At 44.6% G+C, this 25,877-nt stretch overlaps 2 protein-coding genes across 2 annotated transcripts in view; one reads left to right on the forward strand and one right to left on the reverse strand.

Annotated features, from left to right (window-relative positions):
- LOC114641673 (zinc finger protein 883-like) overlaps positions 1-18,552 on the reverse strand; it is a 28,908-nt gene extending 10,356 nt beyond the window's left edge. The window contains exons 1-2 of the mRNA XM_028790693.2: positions 18,448-18,552; positions 6,303-6,845 (exon numbers count right to left, since the gene is read on the reverse strand). Of these exons, the coding sequence (XP_028646526.1) occupies positions 6,303-6,708 (406 nt within the window). The 5' untranslated portion in view covers positions 6,709-6,845; positions 18,448-18,552. The remainder of the gene's footprint in view (positions 1-6,302; positions 6,846-18,447) is intronic.
- Positions 1-25,877, forward strand: part of LOC114641676 (zinc finger protein 501-like) — a 202,253-nt gene that overhangs the window by 151,864 nt on the left and 24,512 nt on the right. The gene's annotated exons all lie outside the window — the stretch shown is intronic.

Consider the following 25,877-nt stretch of genomic DNA (forward strand, 5'->3'; position numbering starts at 1 on the left):
TGCTTTTCACTTGCCTTATTCTCTATGAACCAAGGACGTTATGTTTTTTGGGGGGAACTGAGTAAGCAAGCTTTTGTTTTCTGGGGAGGCGGGACATGGCGGCTCTGTGGGGCCTTCAGGCTGACTAAATACCAAACAAGTTTCTGCAAACACTCAAAGTCCCTGAAACTTAAAGAAAACAAAGTAAACTTGCATGTTAGTGCACAAACACTTTAAACATATAAACATTTTTTAGATGGCATTTAATTTTATATTTTAAGGCTTATGAATATTCTAGATGATCAAGATGAAAGCAAGCTGCATCGTGTTATCTAAGATTGATATACTGGAGTTTAAGAGCAGATTATCAAAACAGTCGCCTGCTTCCAGCTCCAGCAGCTTAGCTCTAATCAGTGAAGCCGAGTGCTGCGATTACCAGCAGAGCTGCCTAGGATTTTAGTCTCACTGGATGTTGGTGCAACAAGCAGTTATTAATTGAGCGGTTCAGTTTCTCATATGTGGGTCATCCAGGTTCCAACTTAATTTATTAGCTCAAGATTAGGAATGTGAGGAATGTAAAACATGATCAGGTGATGGTCACCTCCAGGCCATGTGGCAAACAGGACCTTCGAGTCCTAATGATTGCTATGAAAAGACTGGTGATTATTAGGGGAAAGGAGTTTACAAAGTGAGGTAATTGTTTCGAAAACAGGTACTGCACGAGGTCGTTATTGTGAAGATAACATGTAAAGCAGATGACGAGAAATACGAACGAAACGGGGATGTGTTGTGATCAGATCTGAAATTGAAACGAGCCACCCCCTCAATCCACCGAGCTCACTTCATGATCTGAGATGGCTTTATGTGCTCTGCAATGGTTTCCTATGCTCTGCAATAAAGTCTAAATTCTGACTGTCTCTCTGAAGACTCTGTTCGTTTTTTACTGAAGATTTCTCCACGTCGCCTTCTCCCTACAAAGTGGTAAAAGACAGCAGAAGGCAAGCTGAGGAACCAGCGGCACAGCACTGACAAGGATCACGCAGCAAAGAGACAGAGTGGCACTCCAATGCATGAAGAATCCCCCTCTTGAACCCGAAGCAACAGCAAAGCAAGAATTCCACACACCACTGGACAGCATCCATAAAGACTTGGGTTGGTAAAACCATTGATCTGTGCCAGGACTCTAAATACAGTGGCGTGCAAAACTATTCAATCCCCTTGAAAGTCATAATTTTCTGTGTAGTGAAAGATCTGTCCACATATTTATCCATTCAGTATTTTAGACGTGAACTCGTGTACTTGACCAATACATTTCCAACGTCAAAATAAACCCTTTTCTGTAGATATTTAACTGAAGAAGAAAAACTCCAAAGTAAGCATTTGCACAAATATTTCAACCTCTGTGCTTTAGAAGCTCCAGGTTTATGCAAATGGAATCACAAAATGACACAAAGGTGACAGTCATTTGACGGTCATAATTAAACAAGAGGTCCAACTTGCGAGTCCTTTCCATCTCTCTGGATATAAAATGCTGCCTTTGTAAGGGCCGTTGTCTTTGTTGAACACTCACTGCAAAAATAAAGACAAAGGAGCACCCTGCTGAGGTGAGAAACAAAGTCATTGAAATGCACAAGGCAGGAAATGGCTACCAAAAAAAAAAAAAAAAAGGATCTGGATGTTCCATCACGCAATGTTGGGTCCATCACCAGAAAGTGGAGGGTTCATCCCAGCACACAGACTCTTACAAGAGCAGGCCCTGGACCGTCTTACCAGCATTACAGGCCCCCAGGCAAAGTAATGTGCTGGGTCCCATGTTTTGATAGCAAAACAGAAGCATGCATAGGCATCAGAAACATCATGGACCCACCGGCTAGTGCCCATTGTGCCCCTGAGCAGACCATCCCTCAGAAGTGAACATCACAGTTAGACATCAAATGGTGTGTGTGTTTTTTTTGGGGGGGCACTAAAAATCCAACAGAAGTCTGCAATACCCTTTGGCTGAAACTGCAGTGAAGGTGCAGGAGTCCTTAAATCAGACCTCTGCAGGAGGGTAGCCATTCCACATAAAAGCACAGGATGGCATTTGCAACAAGGCAGGAGAAAGATATGGGAGAAGGTTTTTATGGTGAGATGAAGCCAAAAGAGAACTTTCCAGCCAGGCTTCAAAGAGGCACGTGTGGCATAAAATTAACACTGGCCAGGCCTCATGAAACAGCAGACCAATGGTGAAATATGGTGGTGGTGGCAGCATCAGGCGATGGGGATGCTGGGAGTGGAAGGGACAATGGATGGACACGGATACCACGCAATATTGCAGGAAGAACCTGTTCCAGTCTGCTATGAACCTACAAGCTTGGTAGAAGATTTCATCTTTTAATAGGACGATGAACCTCAGCAGAAGGCCAAAATGACACTGGAATGGCTCACAAAAAGAAAGGGGAATGTTTTGGACTGGTTAAGTCAAAGCCCTGACCTTCACTTTAGAGAGAAACTGTGGTACAATTGGAAAACTGCCTTCCAGTGGCGCCATCCCACCAATTTAGAGGCTTCTAAAGAAATTCTGCCAAGAAGAGCGAGGAGGAATCGCTTGTGAACAACGTGCAACACTGGGATGTACTTACCCAAAAGAATGAAGGCCGTTACTGCAGCAAAAAGGTCCTCGACCAAGGATGAAATGCGTAGGGCTTGAATACGCATGCAAACACAAACTTTGAAGTTTCTTTTCTTCAGTTCAATATCGACAATAAATGGCTTATTTGGATTGTCTTGTTACGGCATAAGAACTCACAGTAAACATACTGGATGGATAAATCTGTGTACAAATCTTTTGTCTTGCAGAAAATTATGGTGACTTTCAAGGGGATTGAATACTTTTGCACGCCACTGTACCAGTAAACGGCCAGCCTGTCTGTGTTAAACGTTTGTCTGCGTTCAGTCTTATGCATCAATATATAGTACCGGTAACAGCGGACAGTGCAGTGAATCCCCTTGACTTACAGTTTCCTCCTCTTTCTCTGTACGTTTACCATCCGTTTGCTCAGAGGTTGATGTGCTTGCTGCTTCCTGAGCAGCTCTTCGTTTCTCCTCCCAAGCGCCTGCTTCTTCTCTTCTTCCATTGCCATCTTTTCACGTTAAACCTGATTAAGTCAGTTTTTGTGTTGCAATTACTTAGCACGTTTTTCTTAATTTTTCACTTAAGCTGGCAATTAAGTGTTCAATCTGCCCAAAGAATGATTTAAGATATGAAGAGGTAGGGGAAGTGACGGCGAAGGTGGTAGGAAATGAGAACGGCACCCTTACACATGCCCCACCCTGCTGCAGAGAGTTGTTTCTACAATAAAAAAATAAAAATAAGAAGAGTAATAAAATATCATCACCCCGAAAGCGGATAGTAGACGTCATGTAGTATATCCATCCATCCATCCATCCATTTTCCAACCCGCTGAATCTGAACACAGGGTCACAGGGGTCTGCTGGAGCCAATCCCAGCCAACACTGGGCACAAGGCAGGAACCAATCCTAGGCAGGGCACCAACCCACCACAGTCATCTATCTATCTATCTATCTAGTGTATAGTGCCTTTTATCTATCTATCTACCTATCATATATTGTCTTTCACATCTGTCTATCAATGAAGTTCTGTTTACTTCTCTAAAAGTTCTTTTCTAACCTGTTTGTCTCATTTGGATTTATGGAGACGTTAGGATCCATCCAAGCAGGACTGGGCACAGAGTGGGTCCCAACCACAGACAGACCCTGCACTTGGTTTAGAATTGCCCAGCAGTTAACCTAACTTGGACACACACACACAAACACACCCAAACACCAAGCACACACTAGGGCCAATTTAGAATCGCTAATCCACCTAACCTGCATGTCTTTGGACTGTGGGAGGAAACCCACGCAGACACGGGGAGAACATGCAAACTCCATGCAGGGTGGACCCGGGAATCGAACCCGGGTCTCCTAACTGCGAGGAAGCAGCACTACGCACTGCGCCACCGTGCCGCCCCATGTAGCATATGTGTACCAAATTTCAGGTCAATTGGTCAAACGGTTTGCGAGCTACAGGTGATTTAAAATCCTGGACAGACAAACGGATGGCCAAGGTAGCATATTGTATAAGATGATATAATAATTTATCAAACGTCTATAATCCATGTGGCGCAGTGGTAGAGAACCTGGGTTCGCATTCCAGGTCTTCCCTGCGTGAAGTTTGCATGTTCTCCCCGTGTCTGTGTGGGTTTCCTATCACAGTTCAACAGACACGCAGGTTAGGTGCATTGGCCCGTGTGTGTGTGTGTGTGTGTGTGTGTGTGCCCTGTGGTGGGTTGGCGCCCTGCCCGGGGATTTTTTCCTGCCTTGCGCCCTGTGCTGGTTGGGATTGGCTCCAGCAGACCCCTGTGACCCTCTGTTAGAATATAGCGGGTTGGAAAATGACTGACTGACTGTTTCTTAAAACGTGTGTGCTTTGGTTACCTTGGTACAAGTCTAAAAGTGGGGGAGAGAGAGAGAGGTTAGGAGCACACGCTGATATAACGCATTGCCGCACCCACCACACGACAAATCAACTCAGGATCCCAAGGAGACCACCTCCTAAAACAGAGAAAGGTAAAGTAAAAGTAAGAGCCTTCCAGAATTATTGGATTAACTCTTTGAGGGCTGAATATTTTTTCCAAAAAACTCCGCACACAATGCATTGCTTTCACACATCATCTGCTACGTACTGCTGTAGGCACCTCTTCGGCATCTCTGGCAGCAGTGGCTGCGTAGGGCCGGCTCGATGACCAGCAGGCATGTACGGCGGGCCTGCTACCTCTCTTGTCTTCACACAGCAGGTGGGCGACGGTGGCAGTCGCAGTATGATGCAATATGGTTTGTAACTGTTGGCATCACAAGTGGTGGTCCTCCTAGGCAAACGCTGCTGTAGGCGTATCAGCTACACAAACGTGTTCAGCACCACGATCAGCTGGGGGCCGATTAGCCGATGCTAGTCCCTCACTTTCATTTTCGATATCCCTCTCCAGATCTCTTGCATTAAACTCAAGAGTCCAAAAAGTCAGTGTTCGATTCAGCGATAATGCGTAAAATTTCCATGGAGTATTTTGCTTTACACATTTGCTTTAGTCTCGCCAGATGTCGATACCATTTTAGAGGCTGTTTGCTCTTCACTACACATGCACACCCAGGGAATCGAAGTCAAATCAACAAAGCCATGTAACTTTCCTTCAAGCAAAGAGAGTCAAACTAAAACGTAAGGGCGCGTTTTGTCGCAGTTTACAGCCGATTATCGTTCTCTACCCCTGAATTTGGACAAAAGTCAACATCAGCCCTGAAAGAGTTAATTACAGGTACTTACAATGGCAAACTGATATTTCATTAACCAACTTAAAATGTCTTTTTCAAGTCCCACATAGGCCCAGTGCCGATCTTACATAAATAATCGCGCCCGGGGTTTGGTTGCCGGCTCTATGCGGGTGTGTTAGCGGACGAGCTGTCTGACTGCGCCGCATTCACGTGCAGAGCTCGATCAGGAGCCTCCAAGCTGCTGCGGATGGAGCGGCTCCACACACCTGCACCCAATTGGCTAACAGTTTTTAAAAAGGGCTGTGGGAGGGAATGAAGGAAGTAAGGTGTCAAAAGTGAATTGGCTTTGGAGGTTAAAAAAGTGAGTCGGAAGAGCAGTCTCGGGCAAGATGAGCCGGCCGTCTAGGCGGCGCAATCAGCGTAGATTTTGGCGGTCTAGGGGCTGCTTCACCCCACTGATCATTTGTGTGGAGTGGGGAAAGCGTGGCGGATGACCTCACCTTGTATCTGAGGTACGAATGCGGGTGCGTGAAGGATGACGGGAGGAGCGCCGAGCACAGGACGATCTGGCTGAAGCTGTTAGGAGGCAGCCGAGTCTCTGCCGGCTGCGTGAGTTATGGGTGAGCCGGGGAGATGAAGAAGAAGGAGGAGGTGGGCTGGGATCATCCTGTACTAAAAAGAACATTAAGGATTCAATGACTGTGTGTTCTTAACCTCTGCTTTTAATGGATTTATTTATTATAACTTTTTAATCTCCACCGTCACCTTCATTTTATTGGATGCTTTATTATGGATATGGAAGCGCTGGCACTTTGCACACTGTTTTGGATGTGGTTTTTATTAAAAACACTTTTTCACCAACCCCTTATATAGTGGATCTCGGTTATGGTACTGACGGTGCCAGGTTCGAGAGGCTTCCGGAATGGAAGGGGAGAAAGGAGCCGGCCAGCACCGTCACATGGCGTTCCCCTAGCTATGAGCCTTACTGATTTATTAATCATCAGCACTATACTTACTTATTCCACCAGCCCTAGGTGACTTCGGCTCGTCAGCCTTTCTCCCATCTCCTTTGCTGATGTCTTCTTCAAACTCCACTATCTCAGATTTCAGTTCCATAGAATTCTGCCGGGCAGCCAGTTGTGCGGTATTAGCGAGCCACGGTGGTACGCTGAAGCGAGACTCCTCACAAGTCTCTTCCTTGAAAGAATCCCTTGTGTCATGGTTTAGTGGTTCAAAATGCACGTGGTCCTCAACTTTAATCTCCACAGCCTTGTGCTCGGAGTCCTCCACTTTCAACATCGAGATTCGACCTTCACGATCCTCCAGTTTGACACACACGTCCTCTGCTTCACTCCACTCCAAGTCCTCTTGTTTAACGTGCGCCACTCTTTTCGCGATGCCATCATCTCTGGCGGAGGCCATACTCTGTGTGAAACGTTTTCCCAACACCGAGTCTCTGCTCTTCTCGTCAAGCAGTCCCTCCTTCACATGGCCAGTGCTGGTCTGGAGGCCACTGGAAAGCTCAGTGACGTGGCCATGTGAACGAGGCTCCTTTTTATCTGTAACAATGAAAGTGATAGAATTTACTTCATAAAGTCAGCAAAAATAACTTGAATGCATTTTATGGTTAACCTCTAGCCTTTTAACCATTAACCGAACACTACCAACTCTGTGTTCATGAGAGATCTGGAATGTTCTGAATCCTCCACGTGTGCCCAAGGAGATCTCGGCAGGTGTGGAGTGAAAACAGACCTGATATGGAGACAAAGTGCAGCTGATCAAGACAAAGACGAGAACAAGGAAAGGGGGAAAACGTTTACAAAAGTGGAAACCAACTTGAGAGAGATATAAAGGGCTACTGAACTAGACGTAGTCAAGAACACCTTTGAACCTTTGCATGCCAGCAGCACAAGTCTAACTAAAAGCACATGCAGGCCACAATCTCAAAGAAACTCCATCCGTGATGGACGGATAACCAAAAACCTCAATCACAGTGAAAATAACAGAAATACACCTTGAGGAAGACCGTCGAGCACCAACCCGTCTTGACTAACATTTGCCATGCCTTTAAACTAAGAACAAACCCACCTACAGCCTAAAGGGGGCCTACCTGAATGGCTGCCGATCCTCATCCACCCGCCCCACTACCCAAGGCACTCCTCTTCTCACTCCAGTCAGCTGACCCTTGTACACTCACTCAATTGATTTCCTGGCATGGAGGCTGTCACACACATGCACGCTTAGGGGACAGTCAAAAGGCCTGATCACGCAGGGAAAGAACAGAGGACAGGGGGCTGAAATGCGGCACTGATGCTTTTCTCTCCTTCATTCCACAGAAAAACAACAGAATAAAGCAAACCTACCGGTCATCTCATCCAGTTCATACAAAAGACTCCTCGGCCGGCTCTGTGGAGTCACCACACCTACGGACTTCCCCGATGACCTCAGTTCCTCAGCTCCGCTCTGGACGTCATCTCCGGCCACTGTGATCAACGTCAGCTCCACTATCCACCACATTTCCTCCCCACTAATAGCACTTCCTTTTTGTTTCATATACAATCATATGAAAAAGTTTGGGACCCCCTCTTAATTCTTTGGATTTTTGTTTCTCATTGGCTGAGCTTTCAAAGTAGCAACTTCCTTTTAATATACGACATGGCTTATGGAAACAGTAGTATTTCAACAGTAACATTAAGTTTAATGGATTAACAGAAAATGTGCATTATAACAAAATTAGACAGGTACATAAATGTGGGCACCCCAACAGAGATATGACATCAATACTTAGTTGAGCCTCCTTCTGTAAATCTCACAGCCTCCGCTGTCCTCCTATAGCCTTTGATGAGTGTCTGGATTCTGGATGGAGGTATTGTTGACCATTCTTCATACAAAATCTCTCCAGTTCAGTTCAATTTGATGGACAGCCTGCTTCAAATCAACCCATAGATTTTCGATGATATTCAAGTCAGGGGACTGTGACGGCCATTCCAGAACATTGTACTTCTCCCTCTGCATGAATGCCTTTGTAGATTTCCAACTGTGTTTTGGGTCATTGTCTTGTTGGAATATCCAACCCCTGCGTAACTTCAACTTTGTGACTGATGCTTGAACATTATCCTGAAGAATTTGTTGATATTGGGTTGAATTCATCCGACCCTCGACTTTAACAAGGGCCCCAGTCCCTGAACTAGCCACACAGCCCCACAGCACGATGGGACCTCCACCAAATTTGACAGGAGGTAGCAGGAGTTTTTCTTGGACTGCTGTGTTGTTCTTCCAGCATGCAAAATGCTTTTTGTTCTGACCAAATAACTCCATTTTTGTCTCATCATTTTGTTCCAGAATTAATCTGGCTTGTCTAAATGAGCATTGGCATACAACAAGCGACTCTGTTTGTGGCCCGAGTGCAGAAAGGGCTTCTTTCTCATCACCCTGCCATACAGATGTTCTTTGTGCAAATTGTGCTGAATTGTAGATCGATGTACAGATACACCTTCTGCAGCAAGATGTCCTTGCAAGTCTTTGGAGGTGATCTGTGGGCTGTCTGTCACCATTCTCACAATCCTGCTCATATGCCGCTCCTGTATTTTTCTTGGCCTGCCAGACCTGCTGGGTTTAACAGCAACTGTGCCTGTGGCCTTCCATTTCCTGGTTCCATTCCTTACAGTTGAAACTGACAGTTTAAACCTCTAAGATGGCTTTTTGTAGCCTTTCCCTAAACCAGGAGACTCAACAATCTTTGTTTTCAGATCTTTGGAGAGTTGCTTTGAGGATCCCATGCTGTCCCTCTTCAGAGGAGAGTCAAAGGGAAGCACAACTTGAAATTGACCACCTTAAATACCTTTATATCTCATGATGGGACACACCGGTCTATGAAGGGTTAACGAGCTCATCACACCAAGTAATCAGCATTGAGCAGTGACAGGCATTCAAATCAGCACAATGACAAGGGGACCCACATTTGTGCACAGCCAGTTTTTCACATTTGATTTAATTTCATACAACTAAATCCTGCGTCACTAAAAATCTTTCTTCGGAAAACACCGCAGTGCTCAGATGTTCCTAGGAAATGAAAGACGTACCACTGTTATGTTTTTTGTTGAAAGGAGAGTCAATTATTATGCAGGCTGAGAGGGGTTCCCAAACTTTTTCATATGACTGTAAAAGAATCAAGAACGGACTTTATGTTGTCAAATGTTTTGCTTGGATTTTGACCTGTAGCTTATACTGATATGGGGAGGATCCTCAACCCTTAACCTGAGCTTCTATGTTCTTATTTCTTCATAAGACGAACATTTTCATGCCTTACAGATGTCTCTATTGGCCAAGCCCCCCAGTTATTTCCTGGTCACATCAGTCCTCTTTTTGCTCCACTTCCACCAGGCTAGAACTCTCCCTTCCAATCTGCCCCCCTCCCCGATGTCCCCATTACCCATGAGCTTTCACTAAAAAGGCCCTTAAAGGACTGGTGGCCTCCTTGGTTCTCCCAGCAACTAGAGTTCACATGGCCAATCTTCCCAGTCTACGAATGACCTCCTGCCAGCTCCTGCATTTAAAAAAAAGGTAAGGTGGCCCACCGTCTCCGTTTTCATAATGTGTCTGAAACAAATTAAATTGTAGTCATCTGCCTACTAGCATTCTTGTAGTGATGAAGCGAAAGTTTACAAGAACAAGTCTCAGGGTGACATTTCAGTTGGTCCATAAGAAGAACTAATTTGATCACTTGGTCTTGCTTACCGCATTAACAGGCCAGAACTAGCTGAAAGAGGAACTTATGGTCTCATGAAAAGTCTAGTCATCACCGTTTCACAGTTTACCAAGCCCTAAAGAGCAGACCCCGCCTCTGGCAGCTTGGTCCCAATCTAAAAGTATTTAGTCAGCCACAAATTGTGCAAGTTCTCCCACTTACAAAGATGAGAGAGGCCTGTAATTTCCATCATAGGTAAACCTCAACTATGAGAGACAAAATGAGGAAAAAAAAATCCAAAAAATCACATGGTCTGATTTTTAAAGAATTTATTTGCAAATTATGGTGGAAAAATAAGTATTTGGTCAATAACAAAAGTTCATCTCAGTACTTTGTTATATACCCTTTGTTGACAATGACAGAGGTCAAACGTTTTCTGTAAGTCTTCACAAGGTTTTCACACACTGTTGCTGGTATTTTGGCCCATTCCTCCATGCAGATCTCCTGTAGAGCAGTGATGTTTTAGGGCTGTCGCTGGACAACACGGACTTTCAACTCCCTCCAAAGATTTTCTATGGGGTTGAGATCTGGAGACTGGCTAGGCCACTCCAGGACCTTGAAATGCTTCTTACGAAGGCACTCCTTCATTACCCGGGCGGTGTGTTTGGGATCATTGTCATACTGAAAGACCCAGCCACGTTTCATCTTCAATGCCCTTGCTGATGGAAGGAGGTTTTCACTCCAAATCTGATGATACTTGGCCCCATTCATTCTGTCCTTTACATGGATCAGTCGTCCTGGTCCCTTTGCAGAAAAACAGCCCCAAAGCGTGATGTGTCCACCCCCATGCTTTACAGTAGGTATGGTGTTCTTTGGATGCAACTCAGCATTCTTTCTCCTCCAAACACGATGAGTAGAATTTTTTCATCTGACCATATGACATTCTCCCAATCCTCTTCTGGATCATCCAAATGCTCTCTAGAAAACTTCAGACAGGCCTGCACATGTACTGGCTTAAGCAGGGGGACATGTCTGGCACTGCAGGATTTGAGTCCCTGGCGGCGTAGTGTGTTACTGATGGTCGCCTTTGTTACTTTGGTCCCAGCTCTCTGCAGGTCATTCACTAGGTCCCCCCGTGTGGTTCTGGGATTTTTGCTCACTGTTCTTGTGATCATTTTGACCCCACGGGGTGAGATCTTGCGTGGAGCCCCAGATTGAGGGAGATTATCAGTGGTCTTGTATGTCTTCCATTTTCTAATAATTGCTCCCACAGTTGATTTCTTCACACCAAGCTGCTTACCTATTGCAGATTCAGTCTTCCCAGCCTGGTGCAGGTCTACAATTTTGTTTCTGGTGTCCTTTGACAGCTCTTTGGTCTTTGGCCATAGTGGAGTTTGGAGTGTGACTGTTTGAGGTTGTGGACAGGTGTCTTTTATATTGAGAACGAGTTCAAACAGGTGCCATTAATACAGGTGACGAGTGGAGGACAGAGGAGCCTCTTACAGAAGAAGTTACAGGTCTGGGAGAGCCAGAAATCTTGCTTGTTTGTACAGTAGGTGACCAAATACTTATTTTACACCATAATTTGCAAATAAATTCTTTAAAAATCAGACAATGTGATTTTTTGGATTTTGTATTCTCATTTTGTCTCTCATAGTTGAGGTCTACCTATGATGAAAATTACAGGCCTCTCTCATCTTTTTAAGTGGGAGAACTTGCACAATTGGTGGCTGACTAAATACTTTTTTGCCCCACTGTATTTATGTTTATTTTTATACAGTGGACCCTTGACTTACAAACTCAATTCATTCGTGAAGGCTGGTTGTAACTCAAGTTGGTTGTAAGTCAAGACTATTTTTCCCATAAGAAATAATGGAAATACCCATAATGCATTCCGAACCTCCCACAGCAACACTTACTTAACTTTTCATAATAAAAAAGGGTTGTATAATGTGCAGAATTTACCAAAACACCAATAATTTTTCTAATGTACTAACCAAAAAGTTATAAAAAGTGCCTACCAGAAACAATTTCATACTGTACTCACCATTTAAGTTGACATCTTTGGGCTGCAGGAAGGGAGGAGGAGGAGAATGAAATGGAAGGTGGTTATTGTTTGGAAGGAGCCTCCTTATGCAAATCTTTTCTTTGTAAAATTGTCGAGATGGTGGATTTCGACATGCTGTACATATTAGCGAGATCGGTCACACAAACACCACTCTCATATTTCCGCACAATTTCCTTCTCTTCCTTCCTTAGCAATTATCGAAAAAAAATTATATAAATCATTGCACTGACCGAAATTGCATCCACAGACACATGTATCTGGGCTCTGACTGACACTTACGAACGCTCTCGGCTGTTTGTTTACAATCACGCAAGTGGATACACGTGACCGCATTCGGGTCGTAACGCAAGACGTCGGTCGTAAATCAAAACAAAAATTTTGGTCATAAATCAAGTTGTTCGCATGTCAGGCCGGTCGTATATCGAGGGTCGACTGTACGTTGGTTTGGTCATTTGGTGTGGACAGCAAAGAAAGAATTTCATTGTACAGGGAAAAGTGTTTCCTTATTGTACACATGACAAACTTTGAACTTGAATTATAGAAGGAAAAAATGTTATACATTAGGCATAAATAGCATATTAGCATAAATAGCCATAAATGTAATTAATAGCTTCTAAAACATTAAGAATTAAGTATAATTTAGAATGTTAAGCAAATAAGATAGGTCAAGCAAATGCATAATGCATTTTCGAGTAAAAAAGGAAAATTACCAGTATTAAGAGAGGAAGAATAGAACAGGGGGCGGCACGGTGGCACAGTGGTAGCACTGCTGCCTCACAGTTAGGAGACCTGTCTGGGTTCGCTTCCCAGGTCCTCCCTGCGTGGAGTTTGCATGTTCTCCCCGTGTCTGCGGGGGTTTCCTCCCACAGTCCAAAGACATGCTGCTTAGGTGGATTGGCGATTCTAAATTGTCCCTAGTGTGTGTGTGGGTGTGTGTGTGTCCTGCAGTGGGATTGGTTCCTGCCTTGTGCCCTGTGTTGGCTGGGATTGGCTCCAGCAGACCCCAATGACCCTGTGTTCAGATTCAGTGGGTTGGACAATGGATGGATGGATGGAGAATAGAACAGGACAAGAATGACGCACAGAAACTACCCGAGGACAGAAGGGGGGTCCAGGACACCTGTGTTTGAAGGTTAGGAAGCTGAGGAACGATACCAATGACAAAATACAGGAAAAATGGTCAGGATAGGCACGTAAGAAGCCAGCTGGAACAGTGAGTCAGCAGAAACAGAAAAAGGAAGATGATGTAATGTATGAAAAGTAAAATTAGTGTATTCATGTTTTAGCATAAATAAATATAGACAAATACATAAGCATTAACCTTAGTGTAGATACTAATGCAAGGCAGGATTGCCAAGTAAATGATTAAATAAAAGCACATGCCATATTTCTTTTTAATTGAAGCTTAGCTTTAAATCATCATTATAAAATAGCTTGAAGGCCAAGGGACAGGAAGTGATAAGGGACTGACCAAATATGGGAGAGGGAGCATCTGCCCAGCCTTAGACCAATCAAAAATAAGCAAAAAAGAAACCAAAAATGGACAACAGACAGTGAAAATACCAGAGGGGCCAGCTGCAGGAAAGTCAGGAGATAATAACGGTTCCCATGGGAACTCGAGGTACAGGCTGGGGCGGTGCAGGGGGAGTCAGAGAAAAGAGCAAATGATGTAATATGAGCGAGGTCGGAATGATAAGAAATTACTAGAAAAGTTTTGAGCCCGGAACTGTTCAGGGCTCAGCTCAATTTGGTCGTATTGGGTTGAGTCCGTGTTATTATTATAGTTATTTTATTGCAATGAAACTGTAGGTTCTGTTTGCCTATCCAGGGTCTCCTAATAGCCTTCATTTCAGGTAAAAAGCCTTCTGGTGACAATTTTTCGCCACGACAGAACTTCTGAGTCTTCTGCTTTATTCTGTCTACACTCAAGAGCTACGCACAATTCCAAAACTGTTGTGAAATCTGCAGATGACCCATTTGTGGTGGACTTGGTCTCTGGTGAGGATGAATTTGCCTACCTGGAAGAGGTGGAGGTGCCGTCTCGTTGGTGTCCAACTAACAACTTGGACCAGAATGGCTCTTAAAACCAACAGGATGATCGTGGACTTCAGGTGGAAACTGCCTGAGAAACTACAACCCACTGAGGATTTATGGGACTCCGGTGCAGAGAGTCAGCAGCTAAGGGTACCTTGATTGCACATTTCTGAGAACCTGACAAGGACTAATCATACCTCCATACTGGTGCAGAAAGCAAGACAGTGCCTAGATCACCTCAGGCAACTGAGGAAATGTAAGATTTCTGCTGCCATACTTGAAGCACTCATCAGTGGTACTGTAGGGTCTGTGCTTACAGGGAGCATACAGTATATCGAAATGCTGTTAATAACCCTATTGATCACACTCTCCTCGCTTGTGAGTATGTTTCCATTATTATCCTTTATAGTGTGCTTGGAGTGGCTGATGAATGAATAAATGAGAGAGAGAGAAGAGGTTGGTTGATGTGGAGATAGTGAATCAGGAAGTGCAACGGATTAGCAAGGAGGAAGAAAGGACAGCTATGAAGAGGATGAAGAATGGAAAGGCTGTTGGTCCAGATGACGTACCTGTAGAAGCATGGAGGTGTTTAGGAAAGATAGCAGTGGAGTTTTTAACCAGATTGTTTAATGGAATCTTGGAAAGTGAGAAGATGCCTGAGGAGTGGAGAAGAAGTGTACTGGTGCTGATATTTAAGAATAAGGGGGATGTGCAGGACTGTAGTAACTACAGAGGGATAAAATTGATGAGCCACAGCATGAAGTTATGGGAAAGAGTAGTGGAAGCTCAGTTAAGAAGACAGGTGATGATTAGTGAGCAGCAGGATGGTTTCATGCCAAGAAAGAGCACCAGAGATGAGATGTTTGTTCTGAGGATGTTGATGGAGAAACTTAGAGAAGGCCAGAAGGAGTAGCATTGCGTCTTTGTGGACCTGGAGAAAGCAAATGACAGGGTGAGGAGAGAGGAGCTGTGGTATTGTATGAGGAAGTCGGGAGTGGCAGAGAAGTATGTAAGAATGGTACAGGGCACAGACGTCCAAGGTTTGATCCCCGCAAGGAGACGCAAAAGTGTGTACACCCAATGAGCCCCAATTAGGGACGAAACACGTGTTGTGTGCTCTGTGCATTATTTGGTAAGTACCATAGATGTACGGAGAGACACTTTGATGTCACGCGAGACTAGACATTACAACCACGTCACGCCCTACTTACAATTTAAAACAAGTTCACGGACATCTAACCTCACAGTTGTTGGAATGCTTTTGGCAGACACACTTCATGTGCTCCCAGCTCTTAGAAATGTTATACGTTCTAGAGGACACGTGAACGACTAATCGAAAAAGAAAGAGCAGCGCGTCGAAAAGAGACACAAAAGCGTTGGAGAGAAAAGAAGACAAAAAAGGATGCACAAGAGAATAATAATCAATGTGCAAGTTCAGAAAATAAGGAAAGTAATAATCAGCCCGGACGTCCCGCGAGAGACAAAGCAGTGAGACCAAAGGACAGGTGTTGTAGAAATGATCAACATGCAGCGTGAGAAGCAGAACATGCAGCACAGCAGGTGGAGCAGTAAGCAAGCAGGTGATTCATCCGCATCTCCAAAGCGTGCGTTCAGAACGCGAGCGACAGATGTGTGAAGTGGCCCCAGGGATCGAGGGGGTGGTCTCGCGAAGCAAACAGGGGGCAAAGCTCCCTAGTATATATAGAATTTTTTTTTTTGAGTAACAGGAATAAGATTTCATTCCTGTGTGTGTTGAAAAGAGTAATTAAATAAACTGTACTATCATTAGTGTTATCTTTTTTACTACAAATGTTTACATGTATGCCTGAAAACAACACATTCCAAACGACAGTATAATGACTGTTTAAAATCAACAAACATCTAAGCGGTGTACAAATTAAATTCAATAGGTGGAAAAGAATTCTCACTAAATGCAAACCAAGATCCGTGGCTGCCGCTTTACTGGTAGAAGCTCAAATGTTCCACCTGCTGGTTTTATAAAGTACTGCAGTCACATTACTATGAATCTCTGCAGCTCGCTGTTCTCTTGCAGTCAGCGACAGCCCACGTGATGCAGCATTCATCGCGTTGTTTGAACGGCTGGGTCTACGTGACTGGAAACCTGACATGTTGACTTCGGGACACCAGCGGTATGACTTTTATTTTTATTTACCGTCATATTAATATTGTTTGCTGCTGTTCGGTGTCACGCCAAGCTGATTAAATCACAATTATATCTCCGTTTTGCAAGAAAGCATGAAATTAATAATAATAATCCATCCATCCATTTTCCAACCCGCTGAATCCGAACACAGGGTCACGGGGGTTTGCTGGAGCCAATCCCAGCCAACACATGGCGCAAGGCAGGGAACCAATCCTGGGCAGGGCGCCAACCCACCGTAGGACACACACACACACACACACACTAGGGACAATTTAGAATCGCCAATCCACCTAACCTGCATGTCTTTGGACTGTGGGAGGAAACCGGAGCACCCGGAGGAAACCCACGCAGACACGGGGAGAACATGCAAATTCTGCACAGGAAGCGAAACTGGGTCTCCTAACTGCGAGGCAGCAGCGCTACCCACTGCGCCACCGTGCCGCCCTCACGACAAGCTGAATCTTAATGACGTTTTAGCAGTGGTTACCCACAATGCATCATTCTGTCTGAAAGCATACCAAGGCGTTTAAAAAGGGGTTACGCCTAACCGTATACATTCAACCTGCTTGCGTCATGTCATCAGTTTATAATAATAATAATAATAATAATAATAAAATAAAAAATAATAATAACCTATTATGTTGCTGTTGCCTTTGTCCAAGGTGACTTGCAACATGGGCGGCACGGTGGCGCAGTGGTAGCACTGCTGCCTCGCAGTTAGGAGACCCGGGTTCGCTTCCCGGGTCCTCCCTGCGTGGAGTTTGCATGTTCTCCCCGTGTCTGTGTGGGTTTCCTCCCACAGTCCAAAGACACGCAGGTTAGGTGGATTGGTGATTCTAAATTGGCCCTAGTGTGTGCTTGGTGTGTGGGTGTGTTTGTGTGTGTCCTGCGGTGGGTTGGCACCCTGCCCGGGATTGGTTCCTGCCTTGTGCCCTGTGTTGGCTGGGATTGGCTCCAGCAGACCCCCGTGACCCTGTGTTCGGATTCAGCGGGTTGGATAATGGATGGATGGATGGATGGATGGACTTGCAACATCTGAGGTACATTTTTTTCTCTTTCTTTTGTTTTTCCCACTGGGTCAGAGACAGGTGAAGTGACTTGCTCAGGGTCACACGGTGTCAACAGTGGGATTTGAACCCACAACCTAAAGGTACGACTTCCAAAGCCTCAACTGCACACTGCAGTGCCTATTTTTGCCATTGTTGCAAACAAAATGGGACAAATAAAGATTTTCAAAAATGTCCATTATCGGGTGGGTTCATCTTTTCGCTGACGTCCTCCCACTTGTCTTGCACCTTCACGAAAGTCTTCTGGATGTTTATGTGATCCGACGACTCTTTCGGACGTTCAAGCAAGCGTGCCTGTTTATGATGATGTACCTCGTCTTTCTTTTTTCTTACAACGACTGCTTGTTACTAGAAGGAGAAACAAAAATGCAGGATGAACGGTGGCTCAGCATAAGCGAGTGGGAGTGTGCCCCGTCTGGGTCTGGTTCATACTTTTCGTATCCGATGCTACCAGGATACTCCTCTTATCCACATCGGATGTATTCCCACCACTCTATTCGGATTGTAACCGCTACCTGGGAGGACATCCTTGTGAAAGTACCAACTTGGAATGTCTGATCTGTGCGACTCCTACAGCCCACTAAACACGGACTGAATGGCACTCACATCGACGGGACGAACGAGCGGCTTTTAAATGGGTGCCTATACTGCCTCGACCTGCGTGAATGCGAATGGGCGAGTGAAAGCGTGAGGTGGGAGATGGACTCGGGCAGGTCGCCGTGACTGTCATGGCCTCTCGAGATTCGTCACCCACGTTCGGCCCTTCTCGTTCTGTGCCCCCGACAGTCCAGCCTTTGTCCTGCTCCTCACCCTCTCGTAATGTCAGCCGCTGCTCACCAACACTCCCCGCCCTATTCGGTTCTGCTTTCTCTTTGTCATCTCCTTCTTCTGCTAGTAAGAGCAGTCGGCAAGCGGATTCAAGTAAAGCGGAACGAATACAAATCACACAACGGGACGAGACGAGCAGTAAAAGAGTGCGGCGGGCCGTTCACGACCAGAACTGCCGGTGCCCTCATTCATATTTCGCTTTCCTAGGATTCATCGCCTCACACTGTCCATGATGTTCGGTCTCGCCGTCATTCCAGCCCTATGAGTACCGCGCTCGTTTATACCAATCAGAGCCGCACCACCCGTTACTCACCGACACTTCTACTCGCCGCTCTTCCTTTTTTCTGTCTTCCTTCTCCCTTTTCTCTCTAAAGTGAAGTCCCGTTAGACAGCCGAAGCGGTCTGAGGGCAGAAATCAACAAAGAGAAACAAAACAAGTCAACAGAGCGCGACAAGCAGCGAAGTTATGTGGTTAAACACTGCCATCTACTGCACGGAGGTGGTATTAATTAGAAACGAAGTAATCTTCCAATTCTAAGAAGCTTTCTTTTGAATCTCGCAAATCAACGGAGTAATTAAGACCCACAAACGACTGCCATAGTGCCCAAGCGCTGGTTCCTGCCTTGCGTCTGATGCTGCCAGGCTAGGCACTGGTGTCATGTGATTTTAAATTTCATTAAGTAGGTCTGAGAATTATGATGACCGTCATGATGAGCTCAATAACTAACTTCTATCTGTGCTGCAAGATGAGCTCCGACTCCCCACGTCGCTTATGAATTTGTTGGGTTTGATGATGGCTGAATGGACCAGTCAGGTCCAACGTGAAGTTCAAGTTAATGTTTCTTTGCATCTCTCAGGTGTTCTGCTTGGAGCATCCACACGTTTCTTCGTTCAAAACAACTCGATTGGCGTTTGTTCTGAAAAAAGTTCGGTCATTCATCCGCACATCTTCCATATGGAGGGTCTTTACTGACACAAATGACCAGTGACGTTCTATTGGCAAAGGGCTGCGGCGACAATGGACGTGTAGTTAATCACTAATCCGGCGCCGCCGTGAGTGGCAGCCTTTTCAGCAGCTCCGTGTATGACTGTATATGTATGTGTACTTTTCTACTTTTATTTTTCTATTTTTATTTATTGATCACTCCTACCACTTTATTTTATGTGGATTCCTTCCCTGGACACACTTACTTTTACAACGTGGGCATGGATTTTTACACGCCGAGACTCATCTATTCAAGTACTCAACTTCGGGCGCTGAGAACAAATGCCAGTGCCGGTGTGGTTCCATATTTACCTGACGAGGTAAGAAGGCGGTATCGTGGCAGCAGAGCCGGCACTAAGCTAAAAAAGAAGCGGCTTGCGAGAAAGTGGCGTTTCAAGCCTTCGGTGCCTTCTGTGATTCTGGGGAATGTAAACTCAATCTCAAATAAGATCGACGAACTGGCTGCGCTGGTGAAAAATGTAAGGACCTACAGAGAATGCAGTTTGTTGTGTTTCTGCGAAACGTGGCTAACTACCACCATCCCAGATGCCAACGTGGAGCTACCCGGGTTTAGCACAGTTAGAGCGGACAGAGATGCAAGTACCTGTGGGAAGCACAAAGGAGGAGGACTCGCTCTCTATGTTAATACACGGTGGTGTCACTCTGGACATGTTAACGTCAAAATCTCCACTTGCTGCAGGGATATCGAACTGTTGGCCGTAAGTTTACGTCCCTACTACTTGCCCAGAGAGTTTGGACATGTCATTGTTGTTATTGTATACATTCCTCCTCGGGCAGACGTGGAGTCAGCGAGTGACATCATCCATTCCGCTGTTGCTAAGTTACAAACGCAGCACCCTGAGACGCTTGTGCTAATCGCTGGAGACTTTAACCAGGTGACGATGGACAAAACATTACCTGCATTCTCCCAGTATGTGGACTGTAACACCCGGGGAAATAAGACTATTGATTTACTGTATGCAAACGTTAAAGACGCATACAGCGCCACTCCGCTGCCTGCGCTTGGGAAAGCAGATCATAACCTGGTTCAGCTTCAGCCTCACTATAAACCAAAAGTGAGAGTCCTACCTACAACCACACGATCATTCAGGAAGTGGACCCCGGAGGCTGAGAATACTCTGAGAGAACTTTTTGGAACTACAGACTGGGATATCCTGCAGGGATCTCATAATGAGAACATTGAGGAGGTTGTTGACTGCACTACTGACTACATCAACTTCTGTATGGACATTGTAGTTCCAGTAAGAACAGTACGCTGCTATGCTAACAACAAGCCATGGATTACAAGTGACATCAAGGGCCTTTTGAATCAGAAGAAAAGGGCTTTTAAAGACGGTGATCAGCATGAGCTCAAGCGCGTGCAGAAGGAACTCCGAGTCCAACTCAGGGCGGCGAAGGAGCAGTACAGGAGAAAGCTGGAGCAGAAGTTGCAGAATAACAGCATGAAGGAAGTGTGGGATGGGATGAAGATCATCACTGGCTGCAGCTCGAAGCGGGGTACCACCATTGAGAGAGACGTGAAGAGAGCAAACCAAATGAACAACTTTTTTAACAGGTTTGACCACCCTAACCCACTCTCACTCTCACCTCGGAGTACTGCACCCTCCACACATCCTTCTGCTGATACCAGCATAGGAAAAACATCCCCACCCATAATAACAACAGCGCAAGTGAGCAGAGAGCTGAGGAGACTTCGTGCCAGCAAAGCAGCGGTTCCAGATGGAGTATCGCCACGACTGCTGAAGGTCTGTGCATCGGAGCTGGGGGGTCCTCTACAGCGCATCTTCAACCTGAGCCTGGAACAGGGGAGAGTCCCGAAGCTTTGGAAAACATCTTGTATCACCCAGTCCCAAAGGTATCACGTCCTAGTGAGCTGAATGACTTTCGGCCTGTTGCTCTGACATCACATGTGATGAAGACCATGGAGAGGCTGCTGCTTCACCACCTTAGGCCACAGGTTCAACACGCCCTTGACCCTCTGCAGTTTGCATATCAGGAGAAGGTGGGAGCGGAAGATGCCATCATCTATATGCTACACCGATCCCTCTCTCACTTGGACAGAGGCAGTGGTGCTGTAAGAATTATGTTTCTAGACTTCTCTAGCGCCTTCAACACAATCCAACCTCTGCTCCTTAGGGACAAGCTGACAGAGATGGGATTAGATTCATACCTAGTGGCATGGATCGTGGACTATCTTAAAGACAGACCTCAGTATGTGCGTCTTGGGAACTGCACGTCTGACATTGTGGTCAGCAACACAGGAGCGCCACAAGGGACTGTACTTTCTCCGGTCCTGTTCAGCCTATATACATCGGACTTCCAATACAACTCGGAGTCCTGCCACGTGCAAAAGTTCGCTGATGACACTGCTATCGTGGGCTGTATCAGGAATGGGCTGGAGGAGGAGTATAGGGACCTAATCAATGACTTTGTTAAATGGTCCAACTCAAACCACCTACACCTGAACACCAGCAAAACCAAGGAGCTGGTGGTGGATTTTAGGAGGCCCAGACCCCTCATAGACCCAGTGATCATCAAAGGTGACTGTGTGCAGATGGTGCAGACCTATAAATATCTGGGAGTGCAGCTGGATGATAAATTAGACTGGACTGCCAATACTGATGCGCTGTGCAAGAAAGGACAAAGCCGGTTATACTTCCTTAGAAGGCTGGCTTCCTTCAACATCTGCAATAAGATGCTGCAGATGTTCTATCAAACAGTTGTGGCGAGCGCCCTCTTCTACGCAGTGGTGTGCTGGGGAGGCAGCATTAAGAGGAAAGATGCCTCACGCCTGGACAAACTGGTGAGGAAGGCAGGCTCTATTGTTGGCATGGAGCTGGACAGTTTGACATCTGTGGCAGAGCGACGGGCGCTCAGCAGGCTCCTATCAATTATGGAGAATCCACTGCATCCACCGAACAGGATCATCTCCAGACAGAAGAGCAGCTTCAGCGACAGACTGCTGTCACTGTCCTGCTCCACAGACAGATTGAGGAGATCGTTCCTCCCCCAAACTATGCGACTCTTTAATTCCACCAGGGGGGGTAAACGTTAATATTTAACATTATACATAGTTATTGTCTGTTTTTTTCACCTGTATTATTATCATTCTTTAATTTAATATTATTTATTGTATCAGTATGCTGCTGCTGAAGAATGTGAATTTCCCATTGGGATTAATAAAGTATCTATCTATCTATCTATCTATCTATCTATCTATCTATCTATCTATCTATCTATCTATCTATCTATCTATCTATTCTATCTATCTATCTATCTTATCTCTATCTATCTATCTATCTATCTATCTATCTATCTATCTATCTATCTATCTATCTATCTATCTATCTATCTATCTATCTATCTATCTATCTATCTATCTATCTATCTATCTATCTTATTGTGTTTTACAGATCTATCTATCTATCTATCTATCTATCTATCTATCTATCTATCTATCTATCTATCTATCTATCTATCTATCTATCTATCTATCTAGTTGTGTTTGAATAAGGGTCTCTCTGTCTCTCACTCTCTATGCAAAGGTGTATGGTATATTAATATACGGTATATATATTTACACATATACAGACTGACATAATACAGCACAAACGTTCAAGGCATATCTAAAAAGTGTGTAAAGTTAAGATTATTTTAAGAATAATTAAATTATCTCTCTATTGTAAAATAAAATCCTGGGAGAGAAAGACAGCAGACGAGATGTGATCTTCACGTTAAGATCACGGAAGACACTTAAAAGACTCGCGAGATGAAAGAGAATGGCCACGGAGTGTTTTGCAGGGACCTTAAACATGAGACTTTGTGCCAAGAGATTGACCCAGGACCGTCTCGTGATGACGTAGAACGTGAGATTCTTGCAAGACACGCCATGCTTACAACCAATATCAAGTAAGACACACGGGCAGCAAAACATTCAGTCGTCTAAAGGATTTGAGCACACACAGATCCAGGGTTTCAGCGCATATAAAGTGTATAAGGACAATACGTTATAAATGAAACATCGACGACTAAGTGAAGAAGAAAGCAGCATGGAGAAAAGAGACTCGAAAGCATTGAAGAGAAAAAAGAGCAAAAAAGATAAAGAATAATCGAGGTGCAAATTCAAAAAAGAAGGAAAGTAATTATCAGCCCAGAACAAGTGGAATTGAAAAATAGCATGTCCCATTGGGCTCAGAATTCAAAGACAGAGAGTAAAAGACAAAGTAGCACTTCATAAAGACGTTCACACTATACCAATGCAGAGAAGGTTAGAGATTATGAAAGCAGGAAAATTAGAAAGTATAAAAAAGAAAGTAAAGATCACAGTAGCGCAAACAAATGGAACTGGGCAAACATCCTGCTTAATTTCAAACAGAAAACAAGCAGAATAACGAAAATCAAGCACTTCAGTGTGTGTTCTCCAGAAAACAATTAGTTCTCTCTCTCTTGGACGTTTGAAAGCGATTCGTTCTGGCTCAGGTCAGCATTGAAGGGGGCGGGGCTTCTCTCACTTCGGTGCCCTCAAGTGGCGGTCTCTCGAGGAAGGAGGTTAGGAGCACGTGCTGATACAGCGCATTGCCACAAACCAACTCAGGCTCCCAGATTAGGACCCAAGTGCAGTCATGCAATGGGTGACACCTGAGCACCACACTACAGTAGTTCAGATCGAGTGCAACAGTGGGAGGTTCTTTAATGGTGGCTGGAGTGCCAATTCTGTCACAAGGATGCGAGATTGTTAACAGCAGTGCCCCACATCCCGACCAATCGCTAGCGTTACCTGGCAAGTAACCACTTAAATAATGAGACTGCAATTCAGACCTAAGAATGTAATACTGTACTTCGACGTTCACCCTGTCAAATAAGCGAACCAACCGCTGTGGCGCCATGGTTAGAGGTTTCGCGCTGACTTCTGAAGTTCCATCCCCGTAATGATGAACCCCAATAAGGGCGACACATGTGTTATGTACTCTTTGTATTATTCGGCAGATGCAGTATCAAGTACTATATATATAGTACTAATTATATATATATATATATATATATATATATATATATATATATATATATATATATATATAATTCTTTTCGTGTTTAAAACGGAAATTACATATGACCACGTGATATGGAAATTACGTATGAACACAGAACATATTATAATACAGGAACTAATCACATGCGGTGGGTTGGCACCCTGCCCGGGATTGGTTCCTGCCTTGCGCCCTGTGTTGGCTGGGATTGGCTCCAGCAGACCCCCGTGACCCTTTGTTCGGATTCAGCGGGTTGGAAAATGGATGGATGGAGGAACTAATCACTTCATTTGTGGACGCCATTTTTATATCGTCTTTACGAGTTGTTGTTATTTGTGTGAGAGTTATTTTACTGATATTAAAAAGAAGTAAACACAAACATGCCAATCTATCTCATAGAAGTGCGCCCCGCATTACAATCTCCCAGCCCTCCTCTCTGGAGTACAGCGCTGAGCCGTCCGCCGCCAGGCGCGTTCTGACAGAGAAGTTTTATTTATTCGTCCACGTGACTGTCGCGGAAACTGTCACATTTTAACTTTATTTTTAGTTGGCAGTACTTGACAGTAGAAGAGATGAGGAAAACAGCTTTGCGTTTTTCTACTTTTTAACTGCTCCGAGCTGTAAACAATGTGAAGACGAGACCGCCTTCATCGGTGAGGGGTCGTGAGAACAAAGTGGACGCTGGGAGGTGCGGAATGTCGGGCTGCTCCACCGAGTTGAGAGCATCGCAGCTTCGGGCAGCGTCCTCTCTTCTCGCACTGTTTGTGACACTTCAAGTGCCCCGTCGGCTCCTGGGAGAGTGGAAATCTTTGCGAATGAGTGTAATCGGCGCCATCGAAGCAGGACTCTGTTAGTAAATTGCCCTACATGACTTCTTACTGTCCGTTAAGGTGAGTTCGGGTCACTAAAACCCTGCAACATTCAAGGTTGCTTTTGTGATTAATTATTTTAAGAAGTAAATCACAGGCATGTAGTGCAAGGTTGTCAGGCAAAAATTTGGATGATCACATAGAAAATGTAATTTCTATACCACAGCGGTCGTGTGGCACCTTTCACAAGGGATCTACTACCGAAAAGTGATCCAAATACATTTTAGCTGCTGTTAGTGCTACTTACCTGTTGTGTTATAGCGCCTTTAAAATGTAGTTTACCTGAAACCACTCCAGTAGTGCTCAATGTATCTTTACTACTTAAATGTTTAATAACTTACAGACTACATTTTATTTTTTTCCCTTGCACTCAGTGAGCGAAGCCACTGGGTAATCAGATAGTGTGTGTGTATATATATATATATATATATATATATATATATATATATATATATATATATATATATATGCAGGCATGAAAAGAAGAACATGAAAATAATAAAATAAGACATTATGACCAATACCCTTCGAACCCCACCTCATCAAACTCACCACCACATCCACCTATCCTCCCATCATTATTTGCTATACATTGCTTTGGGTTTCTGTAAGTCTAATCATTTTCCTCTGATGATGATTCCTGGTAGGAATCAAAAACTTAGGAATAAAAAACAATTTCAAGATACGTGATTTATTTGCTTCCTTTGTGGATTTCCAGCTACAAATATGCAAACCGCATCACAGACCTTCACCTCTCTCTCTCTCTCTCTCTCTCTCTATCTATCTATATATATATATATATATATATATATATATATATATATATATAGTGTATATATAT

The sequence above is a fragment of the Erpetoichthys calabaricus genome, chromosome 5, assembly GCF_900747795.2.
Source record: "Erpetoichthys calabaricus chromosome 5, fErpCal1.3, whole genome shotgun sequence".
Taxonomy (NCBI): domain Eukaryota; kingdom Metazoa; phylum Chordata; class Cladistia; order Polypteriformes; family Polypteridae; genus Erpetoichthys; species Erpetoichthys calabaricus.